Genomic DNA, 27,695 nt, shown 5'->3' with positions numbered 1-27,695 from the left:
CAACTTCTGTTGAGATTCATTGGCAGACAGATTCTTGCAAAATGTCTTGATAAACTTCGGAATTCCTTTTTTCCATTGATGATTGCATGCTGTCCAGGCCCCGAGGCAGCCCCAAACTCTGATGCTCCCTCCACCATACTTTACAGTTGGGATGAGGTTTTGATGTTGGTGTACTGTGCATTTTTTGTTCTCCACACACAGTGTTGTGTGTTCCTTCCAAACAACTTGACTGTAGTTTCATCTGTCCACAGAATATTTTGGAACATCCAGGTGCACTTTTCCAAACTTCAGACGTACAGCAATGTTTTTTTTGGACAGCAGTGGCTTCTTCCGTGGTGTCCTCCCATGAACACCGTTCTTGTTTTACGTATCGTAGACTCGTCAACAGAGATGTTAGCATGTTCCAGAGATTTCTTTAAGTCTTTAGCTGACACTCTAGGATTCTTCTTAACCTCATTGAGCATTCTGCGCTGTGCTCTTGCAGTCATCTTTGCAGGACGGACACTCCTAGGGAGAGTAGCAACAGTGCTGAACTTTCTCCATTTATAGACAATTTATCTTACCGTGGACTGATGAACGAACATCAAGGCTTTTAGAGATACTTTTGTAACCCTTTCCAGCTTTATGCCAGTCAACAATTCTTAATCTTAGGTCTTCTGAGATCTATTTTATTCGAGGCATGGTTCACATCAGGCAATGATTCTTGTGATTAGCAAACTCAAATCTGGTGAGTTTTTTTTATAGGGCAGGGCAGCTCTAACATCTCATTGATTGGACTCCAGGTTAGCTGACTCCTGACTCCAATTAGCTTTTGGAGAAGTCATTAGCCTAGGGCTTCACATATGTTTTCCAACCTACACTGAATGTTTAAATGATGTATTCAATATAGACAAGACAAATACAATACTTTGTGTGTTATTAGTTTAAGCACACTATGTTTGTCTATTGTTGACTTAGATGAAGATGAGATGAAATTTGATGACCAATTTATGCAGAAATACAGGTAATTCCAAAGGGTTCACATACTTTTTCTTGCCACTGTAGCTTTAACAACTTCTAATTCTAGGAATGTTGGGTTGAGTTTTGGCTTTGAATTGAAGTTAATCAGTACTAGGCTACATTACAAAGGAAAAGGACCCCTGTCAAGTTTTTTGAAGATGACATAGGTCAGGGGTACTCGACTGCTATTTGAGAAAGTCCGGTCACCCAAATGTCCTAGGTGGCAAAGGTCCGGATGTATATTGTCATTTAACGGCGTAGTAATGGGCCCACCTCACACCCTTCTTGTTGGCGGAGAGCATTTTGCCATTTTAAAGCTAATTTCCTGCAATTTTACACATTTTGCCATGGGTCCGAGAGAATAATTTTGCAGTTAAAGCTAATTTCCTGCAATTTTGCCATGTTTTATGTGTGTTCATATGATACCTGAGTGACGGGGCACATTTGGGGTAAAAGCCCCTTGGGCGTGTAATCTGGCCATGATACAAGATTTAGGTAGCTGGTTAGCCTAATTTACTTATCTAGCTAGTAGTCAACTGGACATTTCTGACAGGTTATAAATAGATCTCTAACGTCTGTCAGTGAATGACATAACTAGACGAAAACTGCCCATGCACTATCACATTTCCAAATTGCACCTTGTGTGTTCTACATTTACAAACCTCAACAGCAGTAAATTGAAAGATTGACCGACAGCGGTCTGCCTGTTGAGGTATGGCTGATTTTAAATAAATGTTTTCTAAGTTTTATTTGAGTTGCTGACTGCCAAATAATCTCATACATCCATCTTTCACAGTATTTTTGTCCTTACACTCATCCCAGTTTGAGCTATCACAGCCGCCCACCGTCCATGAAGGTAATCTAAACCTGTGAACGCCAGTCTAACATTTGTAGTCCATGGATGGACCCCTTTCCGTCCATTCATAAGATTAACAGATATGACTTGTGGGCATGTTAAACTTTGATGCTTTTTTTCCCTTGATCTCAATGGTCAAATAGGAGGTGCTTATATTTGTCCTGTTTCACACATGTACAAGTGTGTAACCTGTACAAGTGTGTGGTGTGAAATGGACATGTGATTATTTTTTTTTGCATATCCAACTCCCCCGAGACACCCTCGGAGAGCGGGGTCACGGCCAGGGATCAGCCATTATTGGTGGTGACCCTGGAGCAATTAGGGTTAAGTGCCTTGCTCAAGGGCAGATCAACAGATTTCATGTAGTCGGCTCACGGATTCCAACTAGTAACCTTTCGGTTACAGGCCCAATCTTTTACTCTGAACATAATCTGTCAAATAGGATCCTCCCTAATGGAATGGTTCACTCTGATTCTTAAGTGGTTGAGTAGCCCTATTTTAGCAAACTGTCCGAAAGTGGAGGTGAGATTTGGGATTCTGGCAGGGGGAGCGTTTGTTGGCCAGATCACATTGCAGCCATCTGGACGGATGCCCCTGTCGCTGCACAGCCCTGATGAACTCATCTGCCGGGCCTCGCCTCTCTCTCCAGGCAGCTAGGCCTGGTCCTCTGAGCCCTGGCCCCAGCCTCATGTTCCACTGCCTCATCCTCGATGTCCTAGCTAGCTAGTTGTCCACTCTCTTGTTCTCTGTGTTTTCCTGGCAATTCACTCTTCTAGGTTATCTCTGTGTGCGACATGAAGCATTCACCCACATCTTCTCTGTGGCCTGGCAATCCTCTCTCTGTTCTTCTGTGTGTTCGCATTCACCCACTGTTCTCTGTGTGCGACAGTGGATCTTTGCTCCCTGGTTTTCTTTGTCCTGGCAGTCTGGCTCTTAGTGTGTAAGCACTCATTTCTCTCAAGTTATCTGTGTTCTGGGGTGCATTCACTCGGGACCAAACAGATCCAAACGTAAGCAAACAAAGCGGAACAGGGAGGGACCGTCCTGAATTTTTAACGGTTTGGACTAATAATTACACACCTGGTCTGGACCTCTGCTGTCCGGTGTTCAGTGTCCTGCCCTGTGGTTCTTTACCTGAATTATTTGAGCCCTACTGCCCTATTGCTAGATCTTTTAAACTATAGTGAATGGCTTAATCAACTTCTCTGTCCTTTAAGCCATGGTGTACCACTGCTTGGTCATCATGTGGTTTCATTATATCATTAATACTTTTATATTTCAATCTCTAAACTACCCTAAATATTCCTTTCTGAAAAATAGCAGGTAGATTGGGCACATATGCAAATGCTTAGTTGCCTGAATTTGATAGTAAGGACACTTTAGCAAACCCATATTGGAGGTAAAAACCATGTAAAGTATCTAATGTGCACTTTAAATACACTAAGTATTCATTTATTCATCATGAATTAAATTGGCAACAATGGTTTTACTTAAAAAATATATATAAATATTTACCAGGAATATACATGTCAATCATTCACTCAGTTTTTCCTTGACCATTAGCAGCTACATTTTGAATGACTGGCGTATTGTGAACTTAACGATTTAGGAAAGTTCGAGAGAGTGCAATTACATTTCTGTATTTCTATCCATTTATTTAGCCATTTGGTTATCATGGCAGCATGGTTTGGTAATGAAAGAATTGAGAAGGTTGCTCACTCATGTTTCGGGTGATGTACTATACTTGTAGCTTTGCCTAGGCTATATTCTCAATGGCTGAAATGTACAGAGCAAACACCGTTATCTATTCCATGGGATATTTTTAGATCATTTACATTAAAAGTCAAATGTATTAATGTGCCAGATGCTGCACCCTAATGATTTATGAATTGCTTTGAATAACTACAATGGATTGTCATTCAAATATCCAGGGGTAGAAATGGAATAGTGTGAAAAGTTGTCAATTTCCTCCAGTAGGAAAATACAGTGCAACCTTCTTTGAAATATCCTTGAAAATATTTGAACAGGTATATAATGTAATCCTGGTGAAGCTTACTATGAAAGAATGACATATCAGTGTTATTTTTGTGTATGTAAAATATCCTTTATTGATATTTTGCAAGCATGATATATGAGTGAAAATACTTTTTAAAAGTTTAGTCCAAATTGAGGGTAACATTTTCTTTGCCACCGAGGTAAAAAGCTGGGACAAAACCGAATCCCATCCGTACTTTATATCAAACAAACATCTTTCAGTAAAAACACTCTAGTTCGGTCATTTATTCAACTCAAATGAATGTATCACATTTGATTAATGGTAGGGAATGTTTGAACTAAACGAATCAAACAGGAAACCCTAACACCAACTGTAATAAATTACCAAAAGGTACACATGCATGTGTACACGGCATAAATAATATATAAAAAGTTCATATAAAAAAAACAAGAAGTTTAAAATAAACTGTTACATTTAAGTAAAATAAGGAGCAAAATTTCCTTCGGTGGGATTCAAATAGGTTATTATAGTGAAGAATAACATTGTAAAGTTATAACTTAAATGTCAAGCAATACCTTGCCATTTAAAAGACAAATTTTTTGCATGTTTGTATTCTTTAGAATAAAATATACAGATATTCCTGTCCAGGTAGGCTATCAGAAAACAGACATTTATTTCATGTACACAGACATCAAAGGGTAGATCAGTGACTTAACTATACAGAATGTGACATATGATACTTCCTGCTGAGGCACAATCATTTTTTAAGTTGTTTGTTCAGTTATTTGAACACCTTTTTGTTTTCTAAAAAAGCAGATCGAGGAATAGTTTCTTTTTCCTCCTGAACATGTGAAATACACATTAATTAGACTTGTTCTCCAACATGCAATTTCTTGACAATGTATAAAAATCGTGTGTGTGTGTGTGTGTGTGTGTGTGTGGTTTAGTACATGTGTGTGTTCATGAGTAAGTGTGTGTTCAGTTGGCAACTCAGTAGCGATGCTCCCCTCGGGTCATGTGTGACGAAAACTCGTAACGGTCCTGACTGCGATGGCCACAGAGGTTGCACTCAAAGGGGTCTCGGAAGCCATGGCAGCCCATGTGGATGGTGTACATCACATGGTCTAGGAAGAGGATGCGGCAGTGTTCACAGCGATATGCCCTCACCTGCTCCCCCTCTCCACTCAGCACCTTGAACCCCTCCGAGGCAATCTCCATACTGGCCCGCATGGCCTCGTACTGCCGCTGCTGCTCCTCCTTCCCCAGGGGCAGCACACCATTACGTACCCCGGACGTGATGTGGTTGGTCAGGTAGATGAGGCCCGAGGCCCCGACACCTGCCCTCTCTTCATTGTTGCTCTCCGTGTCGGTGGAATCCTGGCCACTGTGGCTGGGGGAGCCGTCCTTCTCGCTGGAGGCTGACTTAGACTTTGCGAGCAACAGAAGATTTTCGGCTGCGCTGTCCTTGGCTGACAGGCCGTGGCCCTCTGCAGGGGGCTTGTGGAGGGGGTACATGGAGCCCATGACCCCCATGTCAGAGGAGGTTGGGGAAGTCTGGATGAGCGGTCGGAGTGACTCGGCACCCAGGTAGTTGATGGCACTGTTGATGGCCTGGTCGATGACATGAGGCTGCATCAGTTCCCCCGGGCCACCCTCGAAGGAGATGTCGGAGAGGCGTTTCTCACCTGAGGGTTAGAAAGAGAAAACAGATGAATACCAATGTTAGACTGCAATTCAAATTTTCAAAAAAGTTTCCTGATATCAAACATTACAAGGACTTCTGTTTAATTGTGGTTCTAGTGGTCAATTTATTGGTCACGTTTGACATATTGAAAAGTGATATTCCTTATTTAGAATATTCCATTCTTTTGCATTTTTCTCATGGCGGATTACTTAGTTTTAGTTGTTATTTCTGATATGTTTTGTAACTATATTTTTATTGTTAATTTAAGAAAGAGTCATCTTCAAATAAATGTATAATACACCAAGGGTAAGGATCAAGTTGAAATCAATGAAAATATTCTCTTTGCTCAACTTAAATAAAGCTCAAACATTGTTATAATGATATGCAGATTCCAGGCACAAGGGTGAATATGTGCTGTTTCTTTTAAATAGCTTATTCTGCAGCGCAAAGGTAGCAAATCAGAATGCATCAAACTGAAATACACAATTCTGACAATTGGAACCTAAGTCCTGTGCTTTACATGTTTGTTGGTATGCGAAGGTAGAAGACTTTATCCCTTACCTACAAACTTCTGTGGCATAGTGCTCTTACGTTTGGCTACATTATTAGCTAGTCTGTCTAGCACCAAGGCTCTCTTAGATCCCATCTGGCTTAAGTCTTCCCTCTGCTCATTCTGGTTGCTTTCTTCCTTTACTACTGGAAAGCAAGACAGAAAAGTAGGTTTCAGAATCAAAGTAGTAAAATCTGAACTGATAAAAAGTATAATTACTGTATAACAGGATCTTGCTACAATTTGCAAAAGCATCCCTCCCTGACTGTAGATACATGGCACAATGATGAGGAGGCCTTTATTGATAGACGTGCTGCAGTTGGTATACATTGGCCTTACTGACTAAGAAAAGCAGAGTGATCAACCTTTCTCATAATTTCCTCTTCTAATTTCCTCTTCTTAACCTCTGCACTCTTGCCCCACTTCCTAATGTTGTCAGTTCAGTAGGCTACATGTACATCCGCTCACAATGGATCTTTCCTTTGTATAAAGAGGTATTTTTATGTGAGCAAAAGCTACATTATCTTACTATATTTGTTTAACTTTAAGCCATGTTCCACATGCAGAAAATGATTCTAAGATTTTAGCAGAACTGTCAATACATTTTTAACAAAACATGAACTGAAAATATTACAGAAAAAAATGTCACGCTCTTATTTTTGGTTCATGGATTCACAGAATGAAGTAGTAAAACTTGAAGACCTGTCCGCCATCCAAGAAAATAAGCTGCCACTTTTTTTTGACCACATTTCCTTACTGAATAAAGTGTTTTCCCCATTAGAATAACTGGATATGAGCACTCCAATATATTATGGAAGCCTTGCATCTGAAGAGAAACATTTATTCTCTAGATAAATGTCATTAAAATCGAGTCTGACCTGTTGAAGTATTGTTGCAATTTCAACATTGTTGGTGTATTAATGTTGCTACCAGAGAGAGTCGAGTAGCCAAGTTTAAAGTAGGTCAACAGTGTGGGTGGAGGTGAGAGACTGACACCAACTAACCTGTATAGATGCTGTTCTGCAGCCCCATGCACTGGAGGTAGTTGTGACATCTCTCCTTGTGTTCCTCCAGAGAGCTACGCTGCTTGTAGCTCCGCCCACAGTAGGCACACTTGTGGGGTTTTCCAACTGCAAGAAGTGACAGCATTTAATTGAGAGCAATTTTCAAGCATGTGAGATGTCCATTGTACTGTCCATATTGTGAGTGGTGTACATGGTATATGTTGTATTTTCAGTTATAATAATGGCATTATTTGTCATTCTCCAAAAGACCCAGTCCCATGTTTCATTGACATGATAAATGTAATGGTTTTATAATCATTTCTTTGCAGATGACACATATCCCACTGGGCAAAGACGTCAATTCAACATCCATTCCTCATTGATTCAACGTCATTTCATTGAAATGATGTGGAAACGATGTTGATTCAACCAGTGTGTGCCCAGTTGGATGGTTCCCACTCCACACTAAGACCACAGAGTACAGGGCAGGTGTTCCCTCACAATTCCACTGGGTAAGTACCACCACCTGGAAAGTTAATTAGGCCCTAAACGGGAAAAATTGGACTGAAACAGGGAGGGACTACATGGTCCCCCCCCCCAAAAAATCTGTTTGAAAACCTTTTAAAATGTTGTGTGCCCTAATGTCCACAACACACTGACCACTAATCATATCGTCCTAACTCACCAGAGTGGGTACGCAGGTGACCGCTGAGGGCGTCTCTCCTGCGACAGGCGTAGTTGCACAGGTGACACTTGAAGGGCTTCTCTCCTGAGTGGAGCTTGATGTGACGTAGCAGGTTGCCTTTCTGCGTGAAAGAAGCGCCACACTGGGTGCACTGGAATGGACGCTCTCCTGAGGACAACAAACACCACACAGCAGGTTGTTAGGGCCATCGCACAGGAGCAGCTGCCACTCATCTACACTATGTATCAACACTTTAAATGTAATTGGCTCATTGCAAATTAGTGCTTGCATATTTTTCACTAACAAGCCCACTTTTGTAATCTCACAAATACATAACTCACAAAGACACCTACACTGCAGTTATGTCAATGTTATCATGTAGGAAATAGGAATATTTTCAGCAAAATCTTGTTTTATGAGCTCAGACACAAAATGACAATAATGTACATTACAGTAGATTAGTATTTTATTTGTAAGAGTAGGCCTATATGAATGGAATTCTATGTTTTATATAATCGAGGGTTAATGCAAAGTGTTGACAGTGTGTGGGGAATGTATGAACATGCTTCCTCTTTTGTCATCTTACAGTATGAGATGGACCGATTTTGTCATTTGTATCCTTTTATCAACCATTCTGAGTTTGTCATTTTGCTTTGAGCCACACCAATGTCGGGGCTCAAAGAGAACAGCCTCTCTTCAGAGAATAATGGGCCAGGTATAAAGCCATTGTCTGAATTTTGCTATCTGGATGCTAGAACTAAAGCATCTCCACCAATAGCACCACTGTGAATGTGGGGTCACTGTACTACAAGACTCCCAAGCACTAGAACACAGTGAATGATGGAGGAACTCTGAGCACAGCCCAATCAACCAGCCTAGGAGGGTTTAAGAGCGGAGTGACACTCCATTTCTCCATGCACTCCCTGGCCCTGAACCTCGGAGCCGAATGGCGCTCTGATCGAACAAGAGCCTTTCAGACTCAGGCTGCCAGTTCCGTAATGCACCAGTGCCTGGGTCAATTTGATCAGAAAATCTATTTTTCTTTTTTTCTCTTCTTCGTCTCTAAAATAAGAGCAGCCCATCACAATGCAAATTCAAGCTCATTTGAATAAAGTGAAGGAAACACTTTGTGTTGAGAGCCAGTCTTCCTGATCAGTGATTCTGGAATAAACCAATATCTAGCCTCTCTGAGTGTTGTGGCATTCTGTGAGAAGGTTTTAATATGGCTTCTTTTTTTCTTCAAAAAGGCCCCATAAAATAAGAGTTACCAGTGAAGCATCAAAAAGGATAGAAAAAAGGAAACTCATTAAAAATGCATTTCAGGAGCAGAGACACCACAGAATATTTTCTATTTAAATAGGAGGCACTTCATTATATATTTTATTATATGTTATTTTGCATTTACATTAGTCTAGTGTTCCTTTCTTCCATTTTGGGTTTCATTAGTTTCTAAAGCTTGACAGTTAAGTGCCTTTTTGAAAAATGTTCCCCGCCACTGGTTTGGGTTCATTACAATAGAATATCAATTCTGAATTTTGAAAAACTTGTAGTACTCGGATAATTGCCATTTTTGTGGAGATTCCATTTAATTGCTGCAGATATCCTGTTTTTCAACTGTGATATAAGGGCATGTTTAGGGATTATATTCATCATACTTTTTCAATCTTATCACACAACAAATAGATCACGAGCCACTTCTCTCACGTGATAATTTAAAAGAACACTCAGAGAATTATAATTGTATAGTGGCTTCCTCAGTCACCCATACAGAATATAGTGTAGATACTACAGATGACATACTTGACTATATTTCAATATTTCAGTCTAAAACATACCTTTACAGCATTATAGACCCATATAATGACTATAGCACAGTAACTATGGGAAAATATGCCTCTGAAACGAATCCAAACCAATGAAAGCTATATATTATCCACATACAAAACTCAATACAATGTTTAATAACACATTATCGACTCATGTTAAGCTCTGCCATCATAAAATAGCTCCAATTGTTCAAGTAATAACTTTTACAAAACAAGTATTCAACTGCTTCATTGCACCTCAATTACGGAGAAATGACATGGTGACAGTTAGCAGCTCCTGGTGCTTATCTCATTGAATTAAACACAATCGGTGGATGCCTAGCACTGTAGCATGGTAGCCTACTTAGTGGTCAAATATTCAAAATCATATTTATTAGGTGATAAGCATGTAATTACCATTTTAGATTTCCAAGTAAATGGCGGACTCTAAAATAGTGTGAAACTCCAATTACGTGTGTTGAAGCTTATAACTCATGCTCTGTAGGCAACTTTGGAATAAGACATAAGAACACAGACTAACCCTAACAGCACTCTGTCTACTGCTCTCAGTGTCTCAAGTAATGATAAAGACACTGACAGAATCCATCTCATCTTCTCCACCCCACATACACATAATCTCTCTGTAAGGCTACCAGTGAGCGTGGGTGCAAAGTAAGGGCGATGAGTATCGCGGATGGCTTACCAGTGTGGCTTCGCTTGTGCACCATCAGCACATTGGGGCCAATGCAAACTATCCCACAGATATCACACTTGAGCTTCCCGTTGGGCAGGCGGATATCCCCAGCCGAGGAGTAGGGGCCCTTGCTGTCAGGGCCGCCTGCATGGGAGCCGTTCACTTTGGCCCCCGAGGCATCGAGCACGCGCAAGTCTTCCGCACACTCCTCCTCCTCCTCGCCATTCATCATCATGTCAATGGCGAGCCCATTCTCCTCGTCACTGCGAGCCTCAACTTTAATGTTACAGGCTGGAAAAGAGGGCAGTGGGCCACTGTTTAGAATAGGAACATGTTTCTGGGGGACTATAGCCCTTAACTGTGTAGAAATATGAGTACATTACTATATTACTACTTGACTAGATGTAAATCTTAGACTTTCTATGGGACAATATGTGACTTTTTAGTTTAAGGGCATGTCTATGTCTCCCTCTACTTGGCTGGTTGTTTTATTCTATGAGTTCTATGAACACCTGTGAGAGCATGCCTCACCTCCAATTAACTTACTGATAGGCATAGTTAATTGCGGCGTGAGAGCATTTAAATCAGCACTTTATGTGCAGCAATCCTCAATTCAACTTTATTGGCTGAGTACACTAGGACCAAACTTTGAAACAAATTAGCTGAAGTCATGCAGTAGGTTCTTGTGATCAGTGTTCCAGATCAAACATAACAGATGAATAATATATATTTGTTTTAAACTTTTGCTAATGAAGATGGGGAAACTATATACTGCATCTCTCATCATCACTCTTCTGTGAAAATGACAGCAAGATAAACAGGAAACAGAGACACAGGAAGCCGTGTGAAACTAAGGATGGCAGCGGTGTCAACCAGACCAACAAACTATGATAAACGCACACACAAACACGCATGCACATATACACACATAAAACGATAACTTAAAAACACAATATCTGAACACATAGCCTGTTAGGCTAAAACTGATTGAATCAATGTTGTTTCCACATCATTTCAACAACAAAAATTAAATGTGAAGATGTTGAATCAACGTGGAAAACTGATTGGATTTTTTTTAAAGTCATCAAAGTAAGGAAATGTTGTCTTTTTTTCACCCAACTTTTAAGCTAAATCCAATGACATGGTGAAATGTTTTGTAGATTTCATGTTGAATTCACTTGACAACTCAACCAAATGTAAATCAAAACTAGACGTTGGAACTCATATCAATTTCAACTGCCCCCATAGTCACTTCATCCTGGCCCCGGGTTTGCGTAACTATTGTCATTATTTTCAATGGCTTTGTAACCAGACTATGGCATGAAAATCATTTTAATCAACATTTATCATCTCAATAAGCACAAGTTTTAAAGGAGCGAGTGTAAAAGGAAATGTGACGACAAGCGCCTGATTAAATATTGGAGGGAATAAACACTTGAAACCTTGCAAACCCCTCAACCTCATTTGCATTTCATGGTGGCTGATTTCCTCATGTGGCTACCTTGTTTGTACACCCAAAGAGGAAGAAGTGGAAATAATGAATTATAGGAATCTATAGCGGAAAAAGGGGAAGCTTCAGAAACAAGGTCTGCCTAACCAAAATACCAAGAATTATGGAGAAGTGACAGAAAGGGAAGCACGGACAAGGAATTGTAAAACGGTGTAACTGAAACTTGAGTCTTTTTGCAGGACGGTTGTTTTCACTGACACTTGGAGGGAACAAGCTTCCATAATGCATGATTCATCCAGTGAAAGCGGAAAGGCAACTGGTGTGAACACAGTGACTTTCTGTTGCTCTCAAATACAACTTCATTATCAACCTAACACCACCATCTTGGTGATACTGGATAAAATCAGCATTTGGTATACAGTACTATGTCAACTATTCAAATAATCAAATTAAACATCACATTGGTGATAGTGGATTGACCAAAGAACAATTCATGTTAGAATTGGTTATATTATGTTAACTGCTGAAATACTGTAAGTCCAGGGCAGCATAATGCTCCTCCCTCGCCTTACAACATTTTGTCTGTTGCCCTGTTGTCACTTTGCAATTGGACACATAGCCTACATGTCTTTCCACTGAGCAGGCGAGGTGAAGAGAACACAAACCACACGCCTATAGAACACAAAGGAAGCTAGCTAGATGAAAGCAGAAAGGCACGAAATAGAACAGAAAGAGAGAGAGCACCCCAGGCAGAGAGGCAATGATAAGTGTGAAGAGCATATTTTCAATAACCACAGACGCTGAATTAAGGCCTGCATGTCTCCAAACATGTTAGGCCTACAGGTCAGGCAGAACAATAGACGTGAAGATGACTGGGTGGTTGGCCACAACATGAATACAACCATTTTCCAACTTCTACATGATTACAGTAATGAGAGAAAAATATGTTAGTACCTTCTATGGTTTTGTTGTTCGGTTAATGTAATGCATTAAACTTGTACCGTATTTGGGGGCTCGTCTGGGATTTCACTTATTTATTTGCATCAAAGAAAATAAGTGATAGACAACAATACAGAAAAAATGAAATAAAACATTTAATGGTGTGCAGGTGTGGTTGGAAGCCCAAGGGCTTACATGAAAACAATATACAATACATAAGTACAAAAATAAGAAATATTTTTAAAACCGATAACAAAACCTACTAATTATGAATGTATACATTTATTGATCAGTAATCACACACACACAAAAAATTTGCTTTGTTAAAGTGTGTGTGTGTGTGTGTGTGTGTGTGTGTGTGTGTGTGTGTGTGTGTGTGTGTGTGTGTGTGTGTGTGTGTGTGTGTGTGTGAGAGAGAGAGAGTTGCAGTACCAGTCAAAAGTTTGGACACACCTACTCATTCAAGGGTTTTTCTTAATTTTTACTATTTTCTACATTGTAGAATAATAGTGAAGACATCAAATCTATGAGGTAACACACATTGAATCATGCAGTAACCAGAAAAGTGTTAAACAAATCAAATATATATTTGAGATTCTTCAAAGTAGCCACCCTTTGCTTTGATGAAAGCCTTGCACACTCTTGGCATTCTCTCAACCAGCTTCATGAGGTAGTCCCCTGGAATGCATTTGTTAAAAGTTAATTTGTGGAATTTCTTTCCTTCTTAATGCATTTGAGCCAATCAGTTGTGTTGTGACAAAGTAGGGGTGTTATACAGAAGATAGCCCTATTTGGTAAAAGACCAAGTCCATGTTATGGCAAGAACAGCTCAAATGAACAAAGAGAAATGATAGTCCATCATTACTTTAAGACATGAAGGTCAGTCAATCCGGAACATTTCAAAGAACTTTGAAAGATTCTTCATGTGCAGTCGCAAAAATCATCAAGCGCTATGATGAAACTGGCTGTCATGACGACCGCCACAAGAAAGGAAGACCCAGAGTTACCTCTGCTGCAGAGGATAAGTTCATTAGAGTTTACTGCACCTCAGATTGCAGCCTAAATAAACGCTTCACAGAGGTCAAGTAACAGACACATCTCAACATCAACTGTTCAGAGGAGACTGCATGGATCAGTCCTTCATGGTTGAATTTCTGCAAAGAAACCACTACTTAAGGACACCAATAATAAGAAGAGACTTGCTTGGGTCAGGAAACACGAGCAATGGACATTCGACCGGTGGAAATCTGTCCTTTGGTCTGATTTGAATGATTTGAGAATTTGAGATTTTTGGTTCCAAACGCCGTGTCTTTCTGAGACGCAGAGTAGGTGAACGGATGATCTCCGCATGTGTGGTTCCCACCGTGAAGAATGGAGGAAGAGGTGTGGGGGTGCTTTGATGGTGAAACTGTCTGTGATTTATTTAGAATTCAAGGCACACTTAACCAGCATGGCTACCACAGCATTATGCGGCGATACGCCATCCCATCTGGTTTGCGCTTAGTGAGACTATCATTTGTTTTTCAACAGGACAATGACCCAAACAACACCTCCAGGCTGTGTAAGGGCTATTTGACCAAGAAGGAGAGTGATGGTGCTGCATCAGATGATCACCCAACCTCAACCCAATTGAGATGGTTTGGGATGAGTTGGACTGCAGAGTGTAGGAAAAGCAGCCAACAAGTGCTCAGCATATGTGGGAAGTACTTCAAGACTGTTGGAAAAGCATTCCTCATGAAGCTGGTAAAGATAATGCCAAGAGTGTGCAAAGCTGTCATCAAGGCAAAGCATGGCTATTTTAAAGAATCTCAAATATAAAATATATTTGGGTTTGTTTAACACTTTTTTGGCTACTACATGATTTCATATGTGTTATTTCATAGTTTTGATGTCTTCACTATTATTTTACAATGTAGAAAATAGTAAAATAAAGAAAAACCCTTGAATGAGTATGTGTGTCCTGGATACAGCCCTTAGACGTAGTATATTGACCATTTCCCACAAACTCTGACGTGCCTTATTGCTATTATTAACTGGTTACCAATGTAAATAGAACACTAAACAAGTATTTTTGCATCATCCCGTGTCATATTGTCTGATATACACACAGCTGAAATGCTGTTTCAGGCAATCAGCATCGAGAACCCTAACTACCAGGTTTATAATTATTGTTAATTTGACTTAAATGTCTGGCGTTGACATTGAGAGGCAGATTTAGAGATTAATTGTAGTTGTTTTATTGCTCTCATTGTTTGTCCTTCTCTGTGTGATTTGACACTTGCTTCCCAAAACAAGTAAATCAGGATGTGTGACTGTGTGACAACATGATATAAAGTAAAAACCCTTTTATTTTTTTACCAGGCATGTCAGTACAATGATGGCCTACACCGTCCAAACCCAGACGACGTTGGGCCAATTGTACGCCATCCTATGCGACTCCCAATCACTGCCGGTTGTGAAACAGCCTGGATTTGAACCAGGATGTCTGTAGTGACGCCTCTAGCACTGAAATGTAGTGCCTTAGGCCGCTGCGTCACTCGGGAGCCCCCCTTCTTCCTATCCCCAATTTTGTCGCAATTTCCCCATACTGTACATCTCTGAGAAGCTGCAGCACAGCAGTAATAGTTCCCTCTGCCTTGCTAGGTTCAGTGCTGTCTACCTCAGCTATGTGATAGTGAGTAAGAGAGAGGCCAGAGCGACAACATGAGGGTTGGTGTAGAGCACTGAAGCTCAGGTATCTTTCCAGAGACTTTCCAAGGCAAAACCCTGGGCTTATTCACTTTACTTGGAAGTTAAAGAACTAAACATACTTTTCAACACTGTAGGCTATCATATAAAATCAGCAAAAAAAGTAATGTCCTCTTACTGTCAACTGCGTTTATTTTCAGCAAACTTAACATGTGTAAATATTTGCATGAACATATCAAGACTCAACAACTGAGACATAAACTGAACAGGTTCCACAGACATGTGACTAACAGAAATGGATTAATGTGTCCCTGAACAAAGGGGTGGTCAAAATCAAAAGTAACAGTCAGTATCTGGTGTGGCCACCAGCTGCGTTAAGTACTGCAGTGCATCTCCTCATGGACTGCACCAGATTTGCCAGTTCTTACTGTGAGATGTTACCCTACTCTTCCACCAAGGTACCTGCAAGTTCCCGGACATTTCTGGGGGGAATGGCCCTAGCCCTCATCCTCCGATCCAACAGGTCCCAGACTTGCTCAATGGGATTGAGATCCGTGCTCTTCGCTGGCCATGGCAGAACACTGACATTCCTGTCTTGCAGGAAATCATGCACAGAAGGAGCAGTATGGCTGGTGGCATTGTCATGCTGGAGGGTCATGTCAGGATGAGCCTGCAGGAAGGGTACCACATGAGGGAGGAGGATGTCTTCCCTGTAACGCACAACGTTGAGATTGCCTGCAATGACAACAAGCTCAGTCCAATGTTGTTGTGACACCCTGCCCCAGTCCATGACGGATCCTCCACCTCCAAATCAATCCCGCACCAGAGTACAGGCCTCGGTGTAACGCTCATTCCTTCGACAATAAGCTCGAATCCGACTATCACCCCTGGTGAGACAAAACTGCAACTCGTCAGTGAAGAGCACTTTTTGCCTGTCCCATCTGGTCCAGCGACGGTGGGTTTGTGCCCATAGGCGACGTTGTTGCCAGTGATGTATGGTGAGGACCTGCCTTAGAACAGGCCTACAAGCCCTCAGTCCAGCCTCTCTGAGCCTATTGCGGACAGTCTGAGCACTGATGGAGGGATTGTGCGTCTGGGTGTGCGTCCGGGTGTAACTCGGGCAGTTGTTGTTGCCAACCTGTACCTGTCCCACAGGTGTGATGTTCGGATGTACCGATCCAGTGTAGGTGTTGTTACATGTAGTCTTCCACTGCGAGGACGATCAGCTGTCCGTCCTGTCTCCCTGTAGCGCTGTCTTAGGCGTCTCACAGTACAGACATTGCAATTTATTGCCCTAGCCACATCTGCTGTCCTCACGCCTCCTTGCAGCATGCCTAAGGCACGTTCACGCAGATGAGAAGGATCCCTGGGCATCTTTCTTTTGGTGTTTTTCAGAGTCAGTAGAAAGGCCTCTTTAGTGTCCTAAGTTTTCATAACTGTGACCTTAATTGCCTACCGTCTGTAAGCTTAACAACCATTCCACAGGTGCATGTCCATTAATTGTTTATGGTTCATTGAACATGCATGGGAAACAGTGTTTAAACCCTTTACAATGAAGATCTGTGAAGTTATTTGGATTTTTACAAATTATCTTTAAAAGACAGGATCCTGAAAAGGGACGTTTCGTTTTTTTGCTGAGTTTACTTAGTAAAAGCTCCAACTTCATTGATTTGATACATTGGTACAAAAGAGATGCTATATTTCTAAATTCACAAGCTATACTGAACAAAAATATAAATTCAAAGTGTTGGTCCCATGTTTCATGAGCTGAAATAAAAAATCCCAGACATTTTCCATATGCACAAAAAGCGTATTTCTCTCAATTGTTGTGCACAAATTTGTTTACATCCCTATTTGTCCTTTGCCAAGATAGTCCATCCACCTGACAGGTGTGGCATATCAATAAGCTGATTAAACCGCATGATCATTACAAAGGTGCACCTTGTGTTTGGTACAATAAAAACGTTTTGTCACACAACACAATGCCACAGATTTCTCAAGTTTTGAGGGATCATGCAATTGGCATGCTGACTGCAAGAATGTCCAACAGAGCTGTTGCCAGAGAATTAACGGAAGAAATTAACATTCAAACTGCCTCCAATGTCGTTTTACAGAATTTGGCAGTACGTCCAACCGGCCTCACAACCACAGACCATGTGTAACCACGCCAGCCCAGGACCTCCACATCCATCTTCACCTACGAGATCGTCTGAGTGGGGGTGGAGGGGGGGTGCTGAGGACTATGTGTCTGTAATAAAGCCCTTTTGTGAAGAAAAACTAATTCTGATTGGCTGGACCTGGCTCCCCAGCGGGTGGCCCAATGCCCACCCATGGCTGCACCCCTGCCCAGTCATATGAAATCTATAGATTAGGGCCTAATGAATTTATATCAATTGACTAATTTCCTTTTATGAACTGTAACTCAGTAAAATCCATTTTTGTTCAGTATAAAAAAATAATAGGAAACACAGGTAACTGATAACAAGCCATTGGTGTTGGCTTAGATATCTAGTGTGGAAGTAAAAATAGACTGCTGGAGGTTCCTGTAACGGGGCTTCTTTTCTCACTGCCTGATGAAAATAGGCCAGTGTGTGCTTGCTTGACTGTGGAACCAACCACATGCGTGTAAAACCACGTAAATGCCATACTGAACATGACTCCTTTCAGTGTGTCAGTGTTGATTAGGAGCACCAAAAACAAAGTGTACTTTTCTACTAGCCTTGAATTTTCGAGAACTCAAAAGCTTAGCACTCGGGGATGAAATAAACACGGTTGTAGTGAAGACTTAATAACTCTAACGATTCATAGCGAAAGAGAAACTGTGTCATCAGAAAGACCTACTGTGACATGTCATTTTACTGTCTGTGTGACTGTAATGACCAAATATATATTTTAACACTTGAATTCAGTAAGGCAACTTGTAAAGCATACTTGTGAGATGATACGTCTTGTACTCCCCACACAAGGGGAATACTTGTTGTGCTTGTTGAATTGTATGGTGAGGCAATGTAGGATGAACCTAGAGAAGCTTTGTAGGACGAACCTATGCTAGCTTTGGAAAGTAAATGGAAAACTACAAAAAGCAACCTGGCTTTGAGGTCTTGAGCTTCCGTTATACTTTCAGCCTCCCTGTCTCAGTTGCACGATCCTGTGTGCGATCTGCACTTCAGGCCCATAGCCTTTGTACCACATGATCCTGACAGATAATAATAACTCCCTGATGCATTTGGGGTTTATCAGCGAGCCAGCGATGCACTGCATAGATATAACAGTCACTTCCTCTCACGCTGGTGATTAGATCTTCAGGGAGTGCAGAGCAACACATACACAAACACTTACACTCACTCACACTCAAAGAACAACACATACAACAACCACACACACTATTGTCTATGTTTAGGCCGACCTCTCTCCTGATTCAGGACCTCTTCAAAATACTGTAAGACCAGAGATAGAGATGAAGAATCATTCAAGCCGTCCTTAAAAAACAAAACTCAACAAAGAACACAATACAGTACATTTTATCACTGATGACCTCTCATGACCTCTCAGTGAATTTACAAAAACATGTTGAAAGCACTATGGATTAATGTCTGTAACGACATTCCCAAATTGATCAACAAATATCATTCAATTCACTTAGGAAACGCGTGTAAAAATTCTAAACTGTCTGACTGTGATCTCTAAGTCATAGTCCCCATTGTGCATCAGTGAAGATTTGAGTCATTTGAGCTGTTTTTCCTAATATGTAAAATCTGGCAAGTGAAATGACTAATCATAGGCTCAGCCACAAAGACAGTCATATGGAGAAAGCCATGGCTGGCTAGGGTGAACCACAGCAGCATATGCCTGTGTTTCCCATGGCCTACTCTTCTATCTCTAGCTCAACTGCACACTTGCACAGAGCCCCCCAAAAAAGGAGCATTTATGACCAAAATATCAGGAAGTATTAGGGGCCAGTCCATGTAATGCTTTCAGAAATGTATTCAGTTGGTGGATCATGAATAAACCTTGGAATTGCAGCTGCTGGACGTGAAAGCCTCATCATGTTTTATGATGATTGCTCCGCAACAAATGCTGACAGACGTGTTCACATCGACTAAGTGAATCTTGATAAAGATACATGTGTACTTCGTGATAGGTAGGGTAGTTACAATAAATTCCTGGTGCACGACAATGGGTATCCTTGTCGTAAACTATGGCATGCTGGCAAGGGTTGGAGTTCCTTATGTGTGCTGCTGAGTTAAAAGCTTGACAGTTGAAGTGAAAGCGTGTGTGTGTTTGCAGGTGCGTTAGCAGTGCGGTGGTGCGATGCGCTGGGATGTGCAGTGCTGATCTCTGAACTTGACTCTGCTCCTGAAGACTTTATCTCCTGGAGTGTTGAAACTGACTGACGGCGAGTTCTTCTTAGGAAACTCTTGCACATCCTATTTCAGTTTCCTCTGCTCTGACATGTTATTTGACATGCGTCGCCTCAAAGTGCAATGGTACACTACACCACACAGCTATCTGGAACTAATACAGAAGGAAGGACATCTGAATTTTACACCACAATCTATAGTAACACTTACTGTGTATTGTAGTTATCACAATGGATCACCGACACATTCCCACAAAGATACCATAGCTATTGCTTGCATGAGCTACTGTGCTTTTAGGCATAAAATATGATATGGTTCACCTTGCATGCAGGTAGTGCAGCACTAGCGGTGCTTTTCACAAATGTTCTCATGAAGCAACAATTCAAATTCCAAAACTCCATGTGGTAAATGCTGCCTGGTGTCCCCTGATATTCCAGTCATGTCCTGAGTTTAAATAAACGTGTACATCAACTAGTGCTAATATTATGTCCGTGATATTCCCTGGCTTAATTTAGTAACATCCTCATATCAAGGGCACATTAGCCATTCCTTAAGGTTTTGCCCATCATGAGACGGATCAGAGAAATGTGCAACCTTTCCTGCCAATGACCTAAATGCATCAATAACTTTTAGATTGCATGTTCAAAAGAACTATGTTTGGTTAAGTGCCAGATGGCAAGTAATGAGTGGATCTAAGGGATTGTTGTTACATGTGGTAACCGCTTGTTGGGATGCCGTTACGAAATGTTACGTTACTAACAAAATAGTTATGTTACTAAGACATTTGTTTTTATGATATGTGCAGTGAGCTCCAAAAGTGTTAGGACAGTGACAATGTTGTTGTTGTTTTGGCTCTGTAATCCAGCACTTTGGATTTGAAATTATACAACGACTACGAGGTTAAAGTGCTGATTTTTTTGTAGAGTCTGTAAGCTTTATTTCGGGGGTATTTTAATCCATATTAGGTGGACTGTTTAGAAATGACAGCACATGTTGTACATAGTCCCCATTTGAAAGAGACCTAAAGTATTGGGAATATTCACTTATGCTGAGTGTACAAAACATTAGGAACTCATTCCTAATATTGAGCTGCACCCCCTTTTGCCCTCAGAGCAGCTTCAATTTGTTGGGGCATGAACTCTACAAGGTGTCAAGACAATTCCACTGGAATGCTGGCCCATGTTGACGCCAATGCTTCCCACAGTTGTGTCATGTTTGCTGGATGTCCTTTGTGTAGTGGACCATTCATAATACACAAGTGATACTGTTGAGCGCAAAAAAAACAGCAGTGTTGTGGTTCTTGACACACTCAAACCGGTGCGCCTGGCATCTACTGCCATACCCCATTCAAAGGCACTTCAATCTTTTGTCTTGCCCATTCCCCCACTGAATAGCACACATACACAATCCATGTCTCAACTGTCTCGTGGCTTAAAAATCTTTCTTTAACCTGTCTCCTCCCCTTCATCTACACTGATTTAAAGTGGATTCAACAAGTGACATAAGGGATCATAGGTTTTCCCTGGATTCACCTGGTCAGTCTGTCATGGAAAGAGTGAGAAAGTTACTGAGGCATAAATATCATACCCCTCCCCCCAAAATGCTAACCTCCCCTGATATTGTAATGGTGAGAGGTTTGCATTTTTTTTGGGGGGGGGGTGTAATATTTACGCCTCTGTAATTTTCTTACTTTTCATTATTCACGAGTCATTCAGGATTATCCATAATCATGGCAGCATCCACATTAATGTAGAAGTGTTTAGAAACATATCTATACTTATTTACAATAAAAGTAATTCAGAAATGACACAATACATTAATTTCTATTGGGAACAAAATTATCTGAAACACAACCAAAACAAAACAGCAAATGCATCCAACAAATTTGTACAGTCAAAGCTTGATGTAGTCATTGCGTGCTAGGAATATGGGACCAAATACTAAACTTTGACTATTTTAATACACATATAAGTGAATTTGTCCCAATACCTTTGGTGCCCTAAAATGGGAGGACTATGTACAAAAAGTGCTGGAATTTATTTTAAGTGTACGCGGGTGTAACAAACACATGTATTGTTAATTATTCATATATTCGTCAATTATTTCGACATCATTTTAATAATCATCATTATTTTCATTATTATTAGCAACAACAGTGCTACTAATTTTGTCCTTCTGTGGGTATACATATTTCTGAAGGTGCTCTGGAAACGGCTAGGTTTTGGGGTACACGGGTAAAGGTTTGATGGATATACTGGTCTAGGTGTAGCAACTTAACTGGTTTATAGGCCTACTGATGTAGGAGTGCTGCATTGGAGAAGCACGGTGAAACTCGTGATCTGTCACTCACCCATGCCTTCTTTGTCACCCCTGTTGTTGTGTTGCAGATTGGAGCTAGCAGACAAGTCCTCTGGGATGGGCATGGCCTCGTCGTTCTCCTCAGACACGTCATTGGGAGGGGGGCTGTCCCTGCCTACATGGAGAAACACCAGCAAACACCCATTAGTCACCAGAACATGGTTCATTATTGCTCATAAGATAGAACCATAATTATCTATAACCCATTACATGTGGTATGACTGTGTCACTCAGCTTGGGCTCTGTGCAACTCATGCTGTGCTTCTCTGTTCTACCAGACATGGTCCTACAGCACCAGTTCTGAAAACAGAAGCTCTTACCTGGCATCTGAGACATCTCCTGTGCCTCCTCTGTCTCCATTCGGTGCAGGTACTCTAATGTGATAGAGAGACACAGAGATGTAGATGTGTTTAAATGTAATCAACGGCACCGCGGGGCTGAAAAAACACAACATTATAAAAAAGACACAGCTGACTAAAGGGATGACCTCTCTCTGTACAACTCCGTCACCCCGGCAAGATCACTCTTGTCACACCGAAAGACACACCACTGTCCCCCACATTACATTACAAAGAATTACAGACATTTTCATTACAAGTCTGACAGAGAGGGCGGGCTGGGAGAGTGGCTTGGCCCCGCATGATGGACTATGGTGATGGGGGTGCTGGGAAGGGGCTTTCAGACCACATTTGTTATTTATTGTTAATTTCCTGCCACGTAATGATCCACAAATGCAAACTGACTGCCGCAAAATTAAGCAGAAAATTAACTGGCCCTAGGTCACTGAGGATGCGGCTGTTTGCCCGTGCCAAGCTTATCGGCGCTCGTGTTCGCTCTAATTTACTGAGCATGCATCGCTGAGCACGCCACTACCCGAGCACAGACATGTGCGAGAGGAGCCACAATCAGAAACAAAGAGAGAGGAGAGGGAGAAAGATAAGAAAGAGAGAGAGAGGGGAAGAGGGAGACAGACAGTCCGAGAGAGATGCAGAGCGGGACCTGGAAAGAGAGAGCGAGACAGAGAAATATAGAGAGGGGGAAGATACAGAGATAGAGAGGGGAGGGAACCAAGACAGACAGGGAGTGTGCCAGAGAGCAAAAGTGAAGAGAGAGAACCAGGGACAGAGAGATCGATAGGGGACGGCCGAGGGGCCCCGAAGTAAGTTTCTCTCGCACAAGAGGAGGCAGTTTAGTGAAGAAGAGCACATCCCCTGGCCAGAGCCTGCTGCATATCTGAGGAGTCACCAGTGCGCGTGGCCCCATTAATAATGCATCCCCCTCAAGCCTGCAGCAGATGGGCACAACAGCCTCAGCCTCGGCACCGCCACTTCAAGAAGGCCCTTGGTGGAGCCGCTTGCCCGGCCCAGCCAGCCACACAGGGAGAAGTGAAGCTCCCTAAAATAGCGAAGCAAGCCTGAGGGAGAAGGGGAACCTAGGCCTTCCTGTTTTACTGACAGATGGCTCCACACATTTGGAACAAATAGTGGGAAGCCACCAAGCAGCCCCCGCCGCTGTCGCAACGCACAATGTTCAGCGGACAGGCGAGTCGAGGCTGAGGTTCCACAACCCACAGACACCCAGGTCCCACGTGGGGGAGGTGGTGGGGGGTTGCCGAGGGGGTAGGAAGGGCAGAGGTCATTAGTGCAGAAGATGTGGTGCAGAAAGCGCAGTGGGTGTTGCGTGCTGGTGTGTGTCGATATAAGACTAGGAGACCAGGCCTGCGTCATCATTCTTTAGCATCTGGAGTTTGGAGGTCGAGAGGGGGTGGTATTCTCATGTGCCCTTTTTTTCTGGGCAGATGGTGCAAAGGGAAATACTGATGGTGTTGGTGGGGGACTTTGACAGAAGTGAGAAATGCATTCCCATGTTAAACCACAGAGTTGTGTAGGCATGTGGAGAGCAAGGTGCATGAGAACATTCAGGAAGTTGTATATTCACTCGCAGTGACACTGTTCTTACTTTTAGTATAACTACCCGATGCTAGATTCAAGTCATTTTTTGGTGGCGGGGAGCATTTTCCATATCATACTTTTATTCCCTGTCTAAGGTTCACGGTAACTTTTCATTTTAAACCACAGGCGTTTGTGAAAACAGACTATTAGTTGAATTTCTTGCTGTAATGTTTTTTTTTTCTTGTTGATGATTCTCAATATATTGTATATTTTGTGGATGGTTTCATTCAGACAGTATTCCAGAGTGACACCACCTTCTAAAGTCCAGTATGACAAAACAAGGCACTAATGGCAACAGCTGCTTTCTGAAAGTGCCTCATAAAGGGCAGGAAGAGTCATGGCAGTGGGTTTGAGTGCGCTTACTAAGGGGAGGAGAGACAGGAAGAGGGCTGTGGGTTCACAACACCCTCAGTCCTAACTCAAGGGATTGTGTGTGTGGGGTGTGTGGTGGGGGTGGGGGGGGGGGGCTGTGCAGAGCAGGGTGCGAACACATGAAAGGGAGCAGGGTGGAGACTGAAACAGCCAAACCGTTAAACAGCCAAAGTGGACTACACCAGCACACTTTGGATAATGGGAGGAAGTAAAAACGGACAGACAGGGTTTTATAATGTAAACTATAATCTAGCAACTCATATTCATCCTTAAATGTTGGAATATCAACAAAAAACATATGCAAATAACATGTGGGCTAATACGAATGAATAAAACAGTGGTATATGAAAATCAATTCAATCTAGGTGGTGATATAGAACTTCAAGTTTTTCAGACGTTTTTGTTGTTGGTGAAAATTAAAACAAGAAATTTATCATATCAAGTATTCTTACTGAAATGTTTTTGTTCCAAAACTATTATTAGTATATGCTGCTTCTGTGAGAAGTGTGATTCAAGACTGTACTTGAAAATACTCATTTGTTTCTCCAGAAAATTCCTTTTGACATATGGCATACAAAAAACAATCATATGGACAAGAAATTAAGAACAGTGGCTTTTGTGGCAATTCTTTCCTAAAATACAACGTTATCAGTTTGATGGATATATTTTGATACTAAGATTTAAAAAATGGATATGACATTTCGTGTACTGAGTCCCACCTCATCCATTGCGGTGTTAAATAAAACAATATTTGTGCCATAACTCGCTCATGCCTTACCAGCGACCCACCTGTGGTTCCAAACCCACAATTTGGGGAACCATGCCCTACTACACTACACCACGTAATATAATGAACAGCTAAACAGTCATCTTTTAAAATTATAGAGCGATTTCTCATTGGCAATTAAGGAAATGTGTCGCCATGAATTGAAAGATGATAATCTTACTGAGCAGATGTTTGGGCACCTATTGTAAGGGTTAGAATGGCTACATTATAGGGGCGAAAGGAGTTTCCTTATAGGGTCTTCAATTGCATCTGACACACTTCATTACACTAGTATTCAGTGACGATCATTTTAATAACTGCCTTTCTTTCGCTTTCCCCTTCCTCAGTCTGCTAGTAATAAGGAAGTGGATGTGTCCACAAGCATGTATTTGCAGCATTTCAACCCTCCTCAATCCGAAGAAGCAGATACATAAAATGTCATAATTGTGCTATGGGGTGGGGTGCAAGTCATTGTTTGATTTACTAATAGTCATTTCAATATACTAAATTGATTTCATATGAGGGCAAGTACATTTGACTAGTTGTTGTGTTTTTCATTTTGGATTCGTTTTTTAAAATCAACTTTTAAAAAGTGTGTAGGTTACTACCATCAAATTGAAATGCAAGTGTTTAGCTGCCCTAAAAAAACGAGTACCTTTAAGAACACCTGCTCTTTCCATGACAGACTGACAAGCTCAATCCAAATGAAAGCTTCAGTCAGTTTTTCCCCAGCGGGAGGCTATGTTAATTAACAAAATGGAAATATTGTTAACAACAAATTAAATCAAGTTAAAACAATATCCACATTGCTTTTGATGCTTTGTGAGTACAAACTTGACAATGCAGCAATGATATACCTTGTTATTTTTTAACCAAATGAATTAGACTTGAGTTGGATTTTGCATTGTTTATTTATATAGTTCTACGTTATAGGAATATTATAACCTACGAGTTAAAGTTTGTAGAATTAAATGTCCCAGTGCACAGAAGTGTGAGAAGTTTTGTCGACTTGTTTCCCCAATTTTTGTCTCAAAAAGAATCTTCCATTGGTGTTTTTGTTGAATGTCAGTTTCACAACATGTTAACAGTTACTTGAGTCCTGCCCACCAATACTATCAACACACATGTTATGTTCAGCTCAGACCAACCAATGATTGCGAACGTCTTGGGCACCTTGAAACAAGATTTCGAAGTGTGTGTGTGTGTGTGTGTGTCTCTTTTTCATGTAACTTTGAGAAAGCAGAGAAACACATAACGTTTTTTTTATCCTGTAGGCAACGTAGTTAGTTATAGATAATTAGTTTCAGCGGTTTCATTAAGGAGTGTTAATATAATTTTTATGCGTTTCTTTTAACTCAGGCCTGCTTCGTTTGATTTGTAATAATATGAAGTGGACTTCTGAAATAAGAACTCCAGCTTGAATGACATGAAGCAAAAAGAGTTATAATTAGATATTCATTCTGGATGCGCACAGTTGCAACAGGTGTTGAACTGGTACGAAAAGTGAAAGGAGTAAAACTTGCAAACCACAAAAACGTATTTTTGTTTTTATATTAACCATAATTATTTTAGGCTTAATCGTCAATGGCAAGAAATATAACCTAATGGTCCTATATGGTCAAGATAATTGTGAGCAATTCCTGCAATCTCCAAAAAGGAGTATGGGAAAAGAGGAACATTTTCCATTATTCCATTATTTTCCTAAGTGCGTTTGATATTAACTACAATGCTGATCAAAAATGATATAACATTCATTAAATATTACAATTTCCCTTGACTTTTTGGTCAAATCCGTTACATGCGCCACTATGCAAATACTCGCATCACAGGATTTCAGACGCTCGCGCACCTGCACCAGACTTCAGGACAATGTTTTCCAATCCGCTACATAGTTCCTTTTTTAAGAGTAAGGCCCTTTCTTACTATTTAGAAATACGAGTCAACGCTTTAAATTAGTTCGAAGTTAACAAGCATCGTGAAAGTTACTCTACCTGCTATTCCTTGAGTTTGCAATATGAAGTTCTTCCAACTCTCCCCCGCTCCATGTGCAGAAGTTCGAAGCGCCGCGGCAGCCCCATGGAACTCTGCCCTCGGTCCCTCCCCTCTCCACTGTACTTCCTCTTTCCAGCCTAACATTTCAATGTTTCTGTGCTCGACTGAGGCATTTTGCTTGCTTTTATCCAGAGGTCGAGTCTGCTTGGGGAGTGGAGGCAGCAGCCCTTGGCACTTGCTTTGTATCGTGCCAATCAAAGCTGACACCCAGTAGACCATTACTGGCAGCCATGCATGAGATGGGATGAGGCGCACAGGAGACTGGACGATTCATTGTTTATTTATTTATTTCGTAGAGAAGGATGGGGACTCCTCACTTGCACATGGGCAGCTCCCCCTCTGTCACCTGTTCTGGCATCCTATAAGAGTCACAGCGCAATTAAAACGATAACTCTGTCGGTTTCAGATTGTTTAAACAAATACTGTGGCAGGTACACCACAACCATTGTGGAAAGTTGCGTCTTCCCATATGCTTTTGTAACGA

General features: G+C 41.4%; 1 protein-coding gene across 1 annotated transcript; it reads right to left on the bottom strand.

Moving 5' to 3' along the window:
- Positions 1-3,937: 3,937 nt before the first annotated feature.
- On the bottom strand, positions 3,938-27,187 carry ikzf1 (IKAROS family zinc finger 1 (Ikaros)). The gene is given in 8 exon segments (NM_001173899.1): positions 3,938-5,536; positions 6,097-6,228; positions 7,090-7,215; positions 7,775-7,942; positions 10,283-10,564; positions 22,062-22,184; positions 22,390-22,443; positions 27,151-27,187. Coding segments are annotated over 7 exon segments (1,566 nt in total). The 5' UTR covers positions 22,430-22,443; positions 27,151-27,187; the 3' UTR covers positions 3,938-4,841.
- Positions 27,188-27,695: the final 508 nt, after the last annotated feature.

This window comes from Salmo salar, chromosome ssa01 (assembly GCF_905237065.1).
Source record: "Salmo salar chromosome ssa01, Ssal_v3.1, whole genome shotgun sequence".
In the NCBI taxonomy this organism is placed as follows: domain Eukaryota; kingdom Metazoa; phylum Chordata; class Actinopteri; order Salmoniformes; family Salmonidae; genus Salmo; species Salmo salar.
Note: the sequence above shows the minus strand (reverse complement) of the source record. Positions and strands in the feature narration are given on the sequence as shown.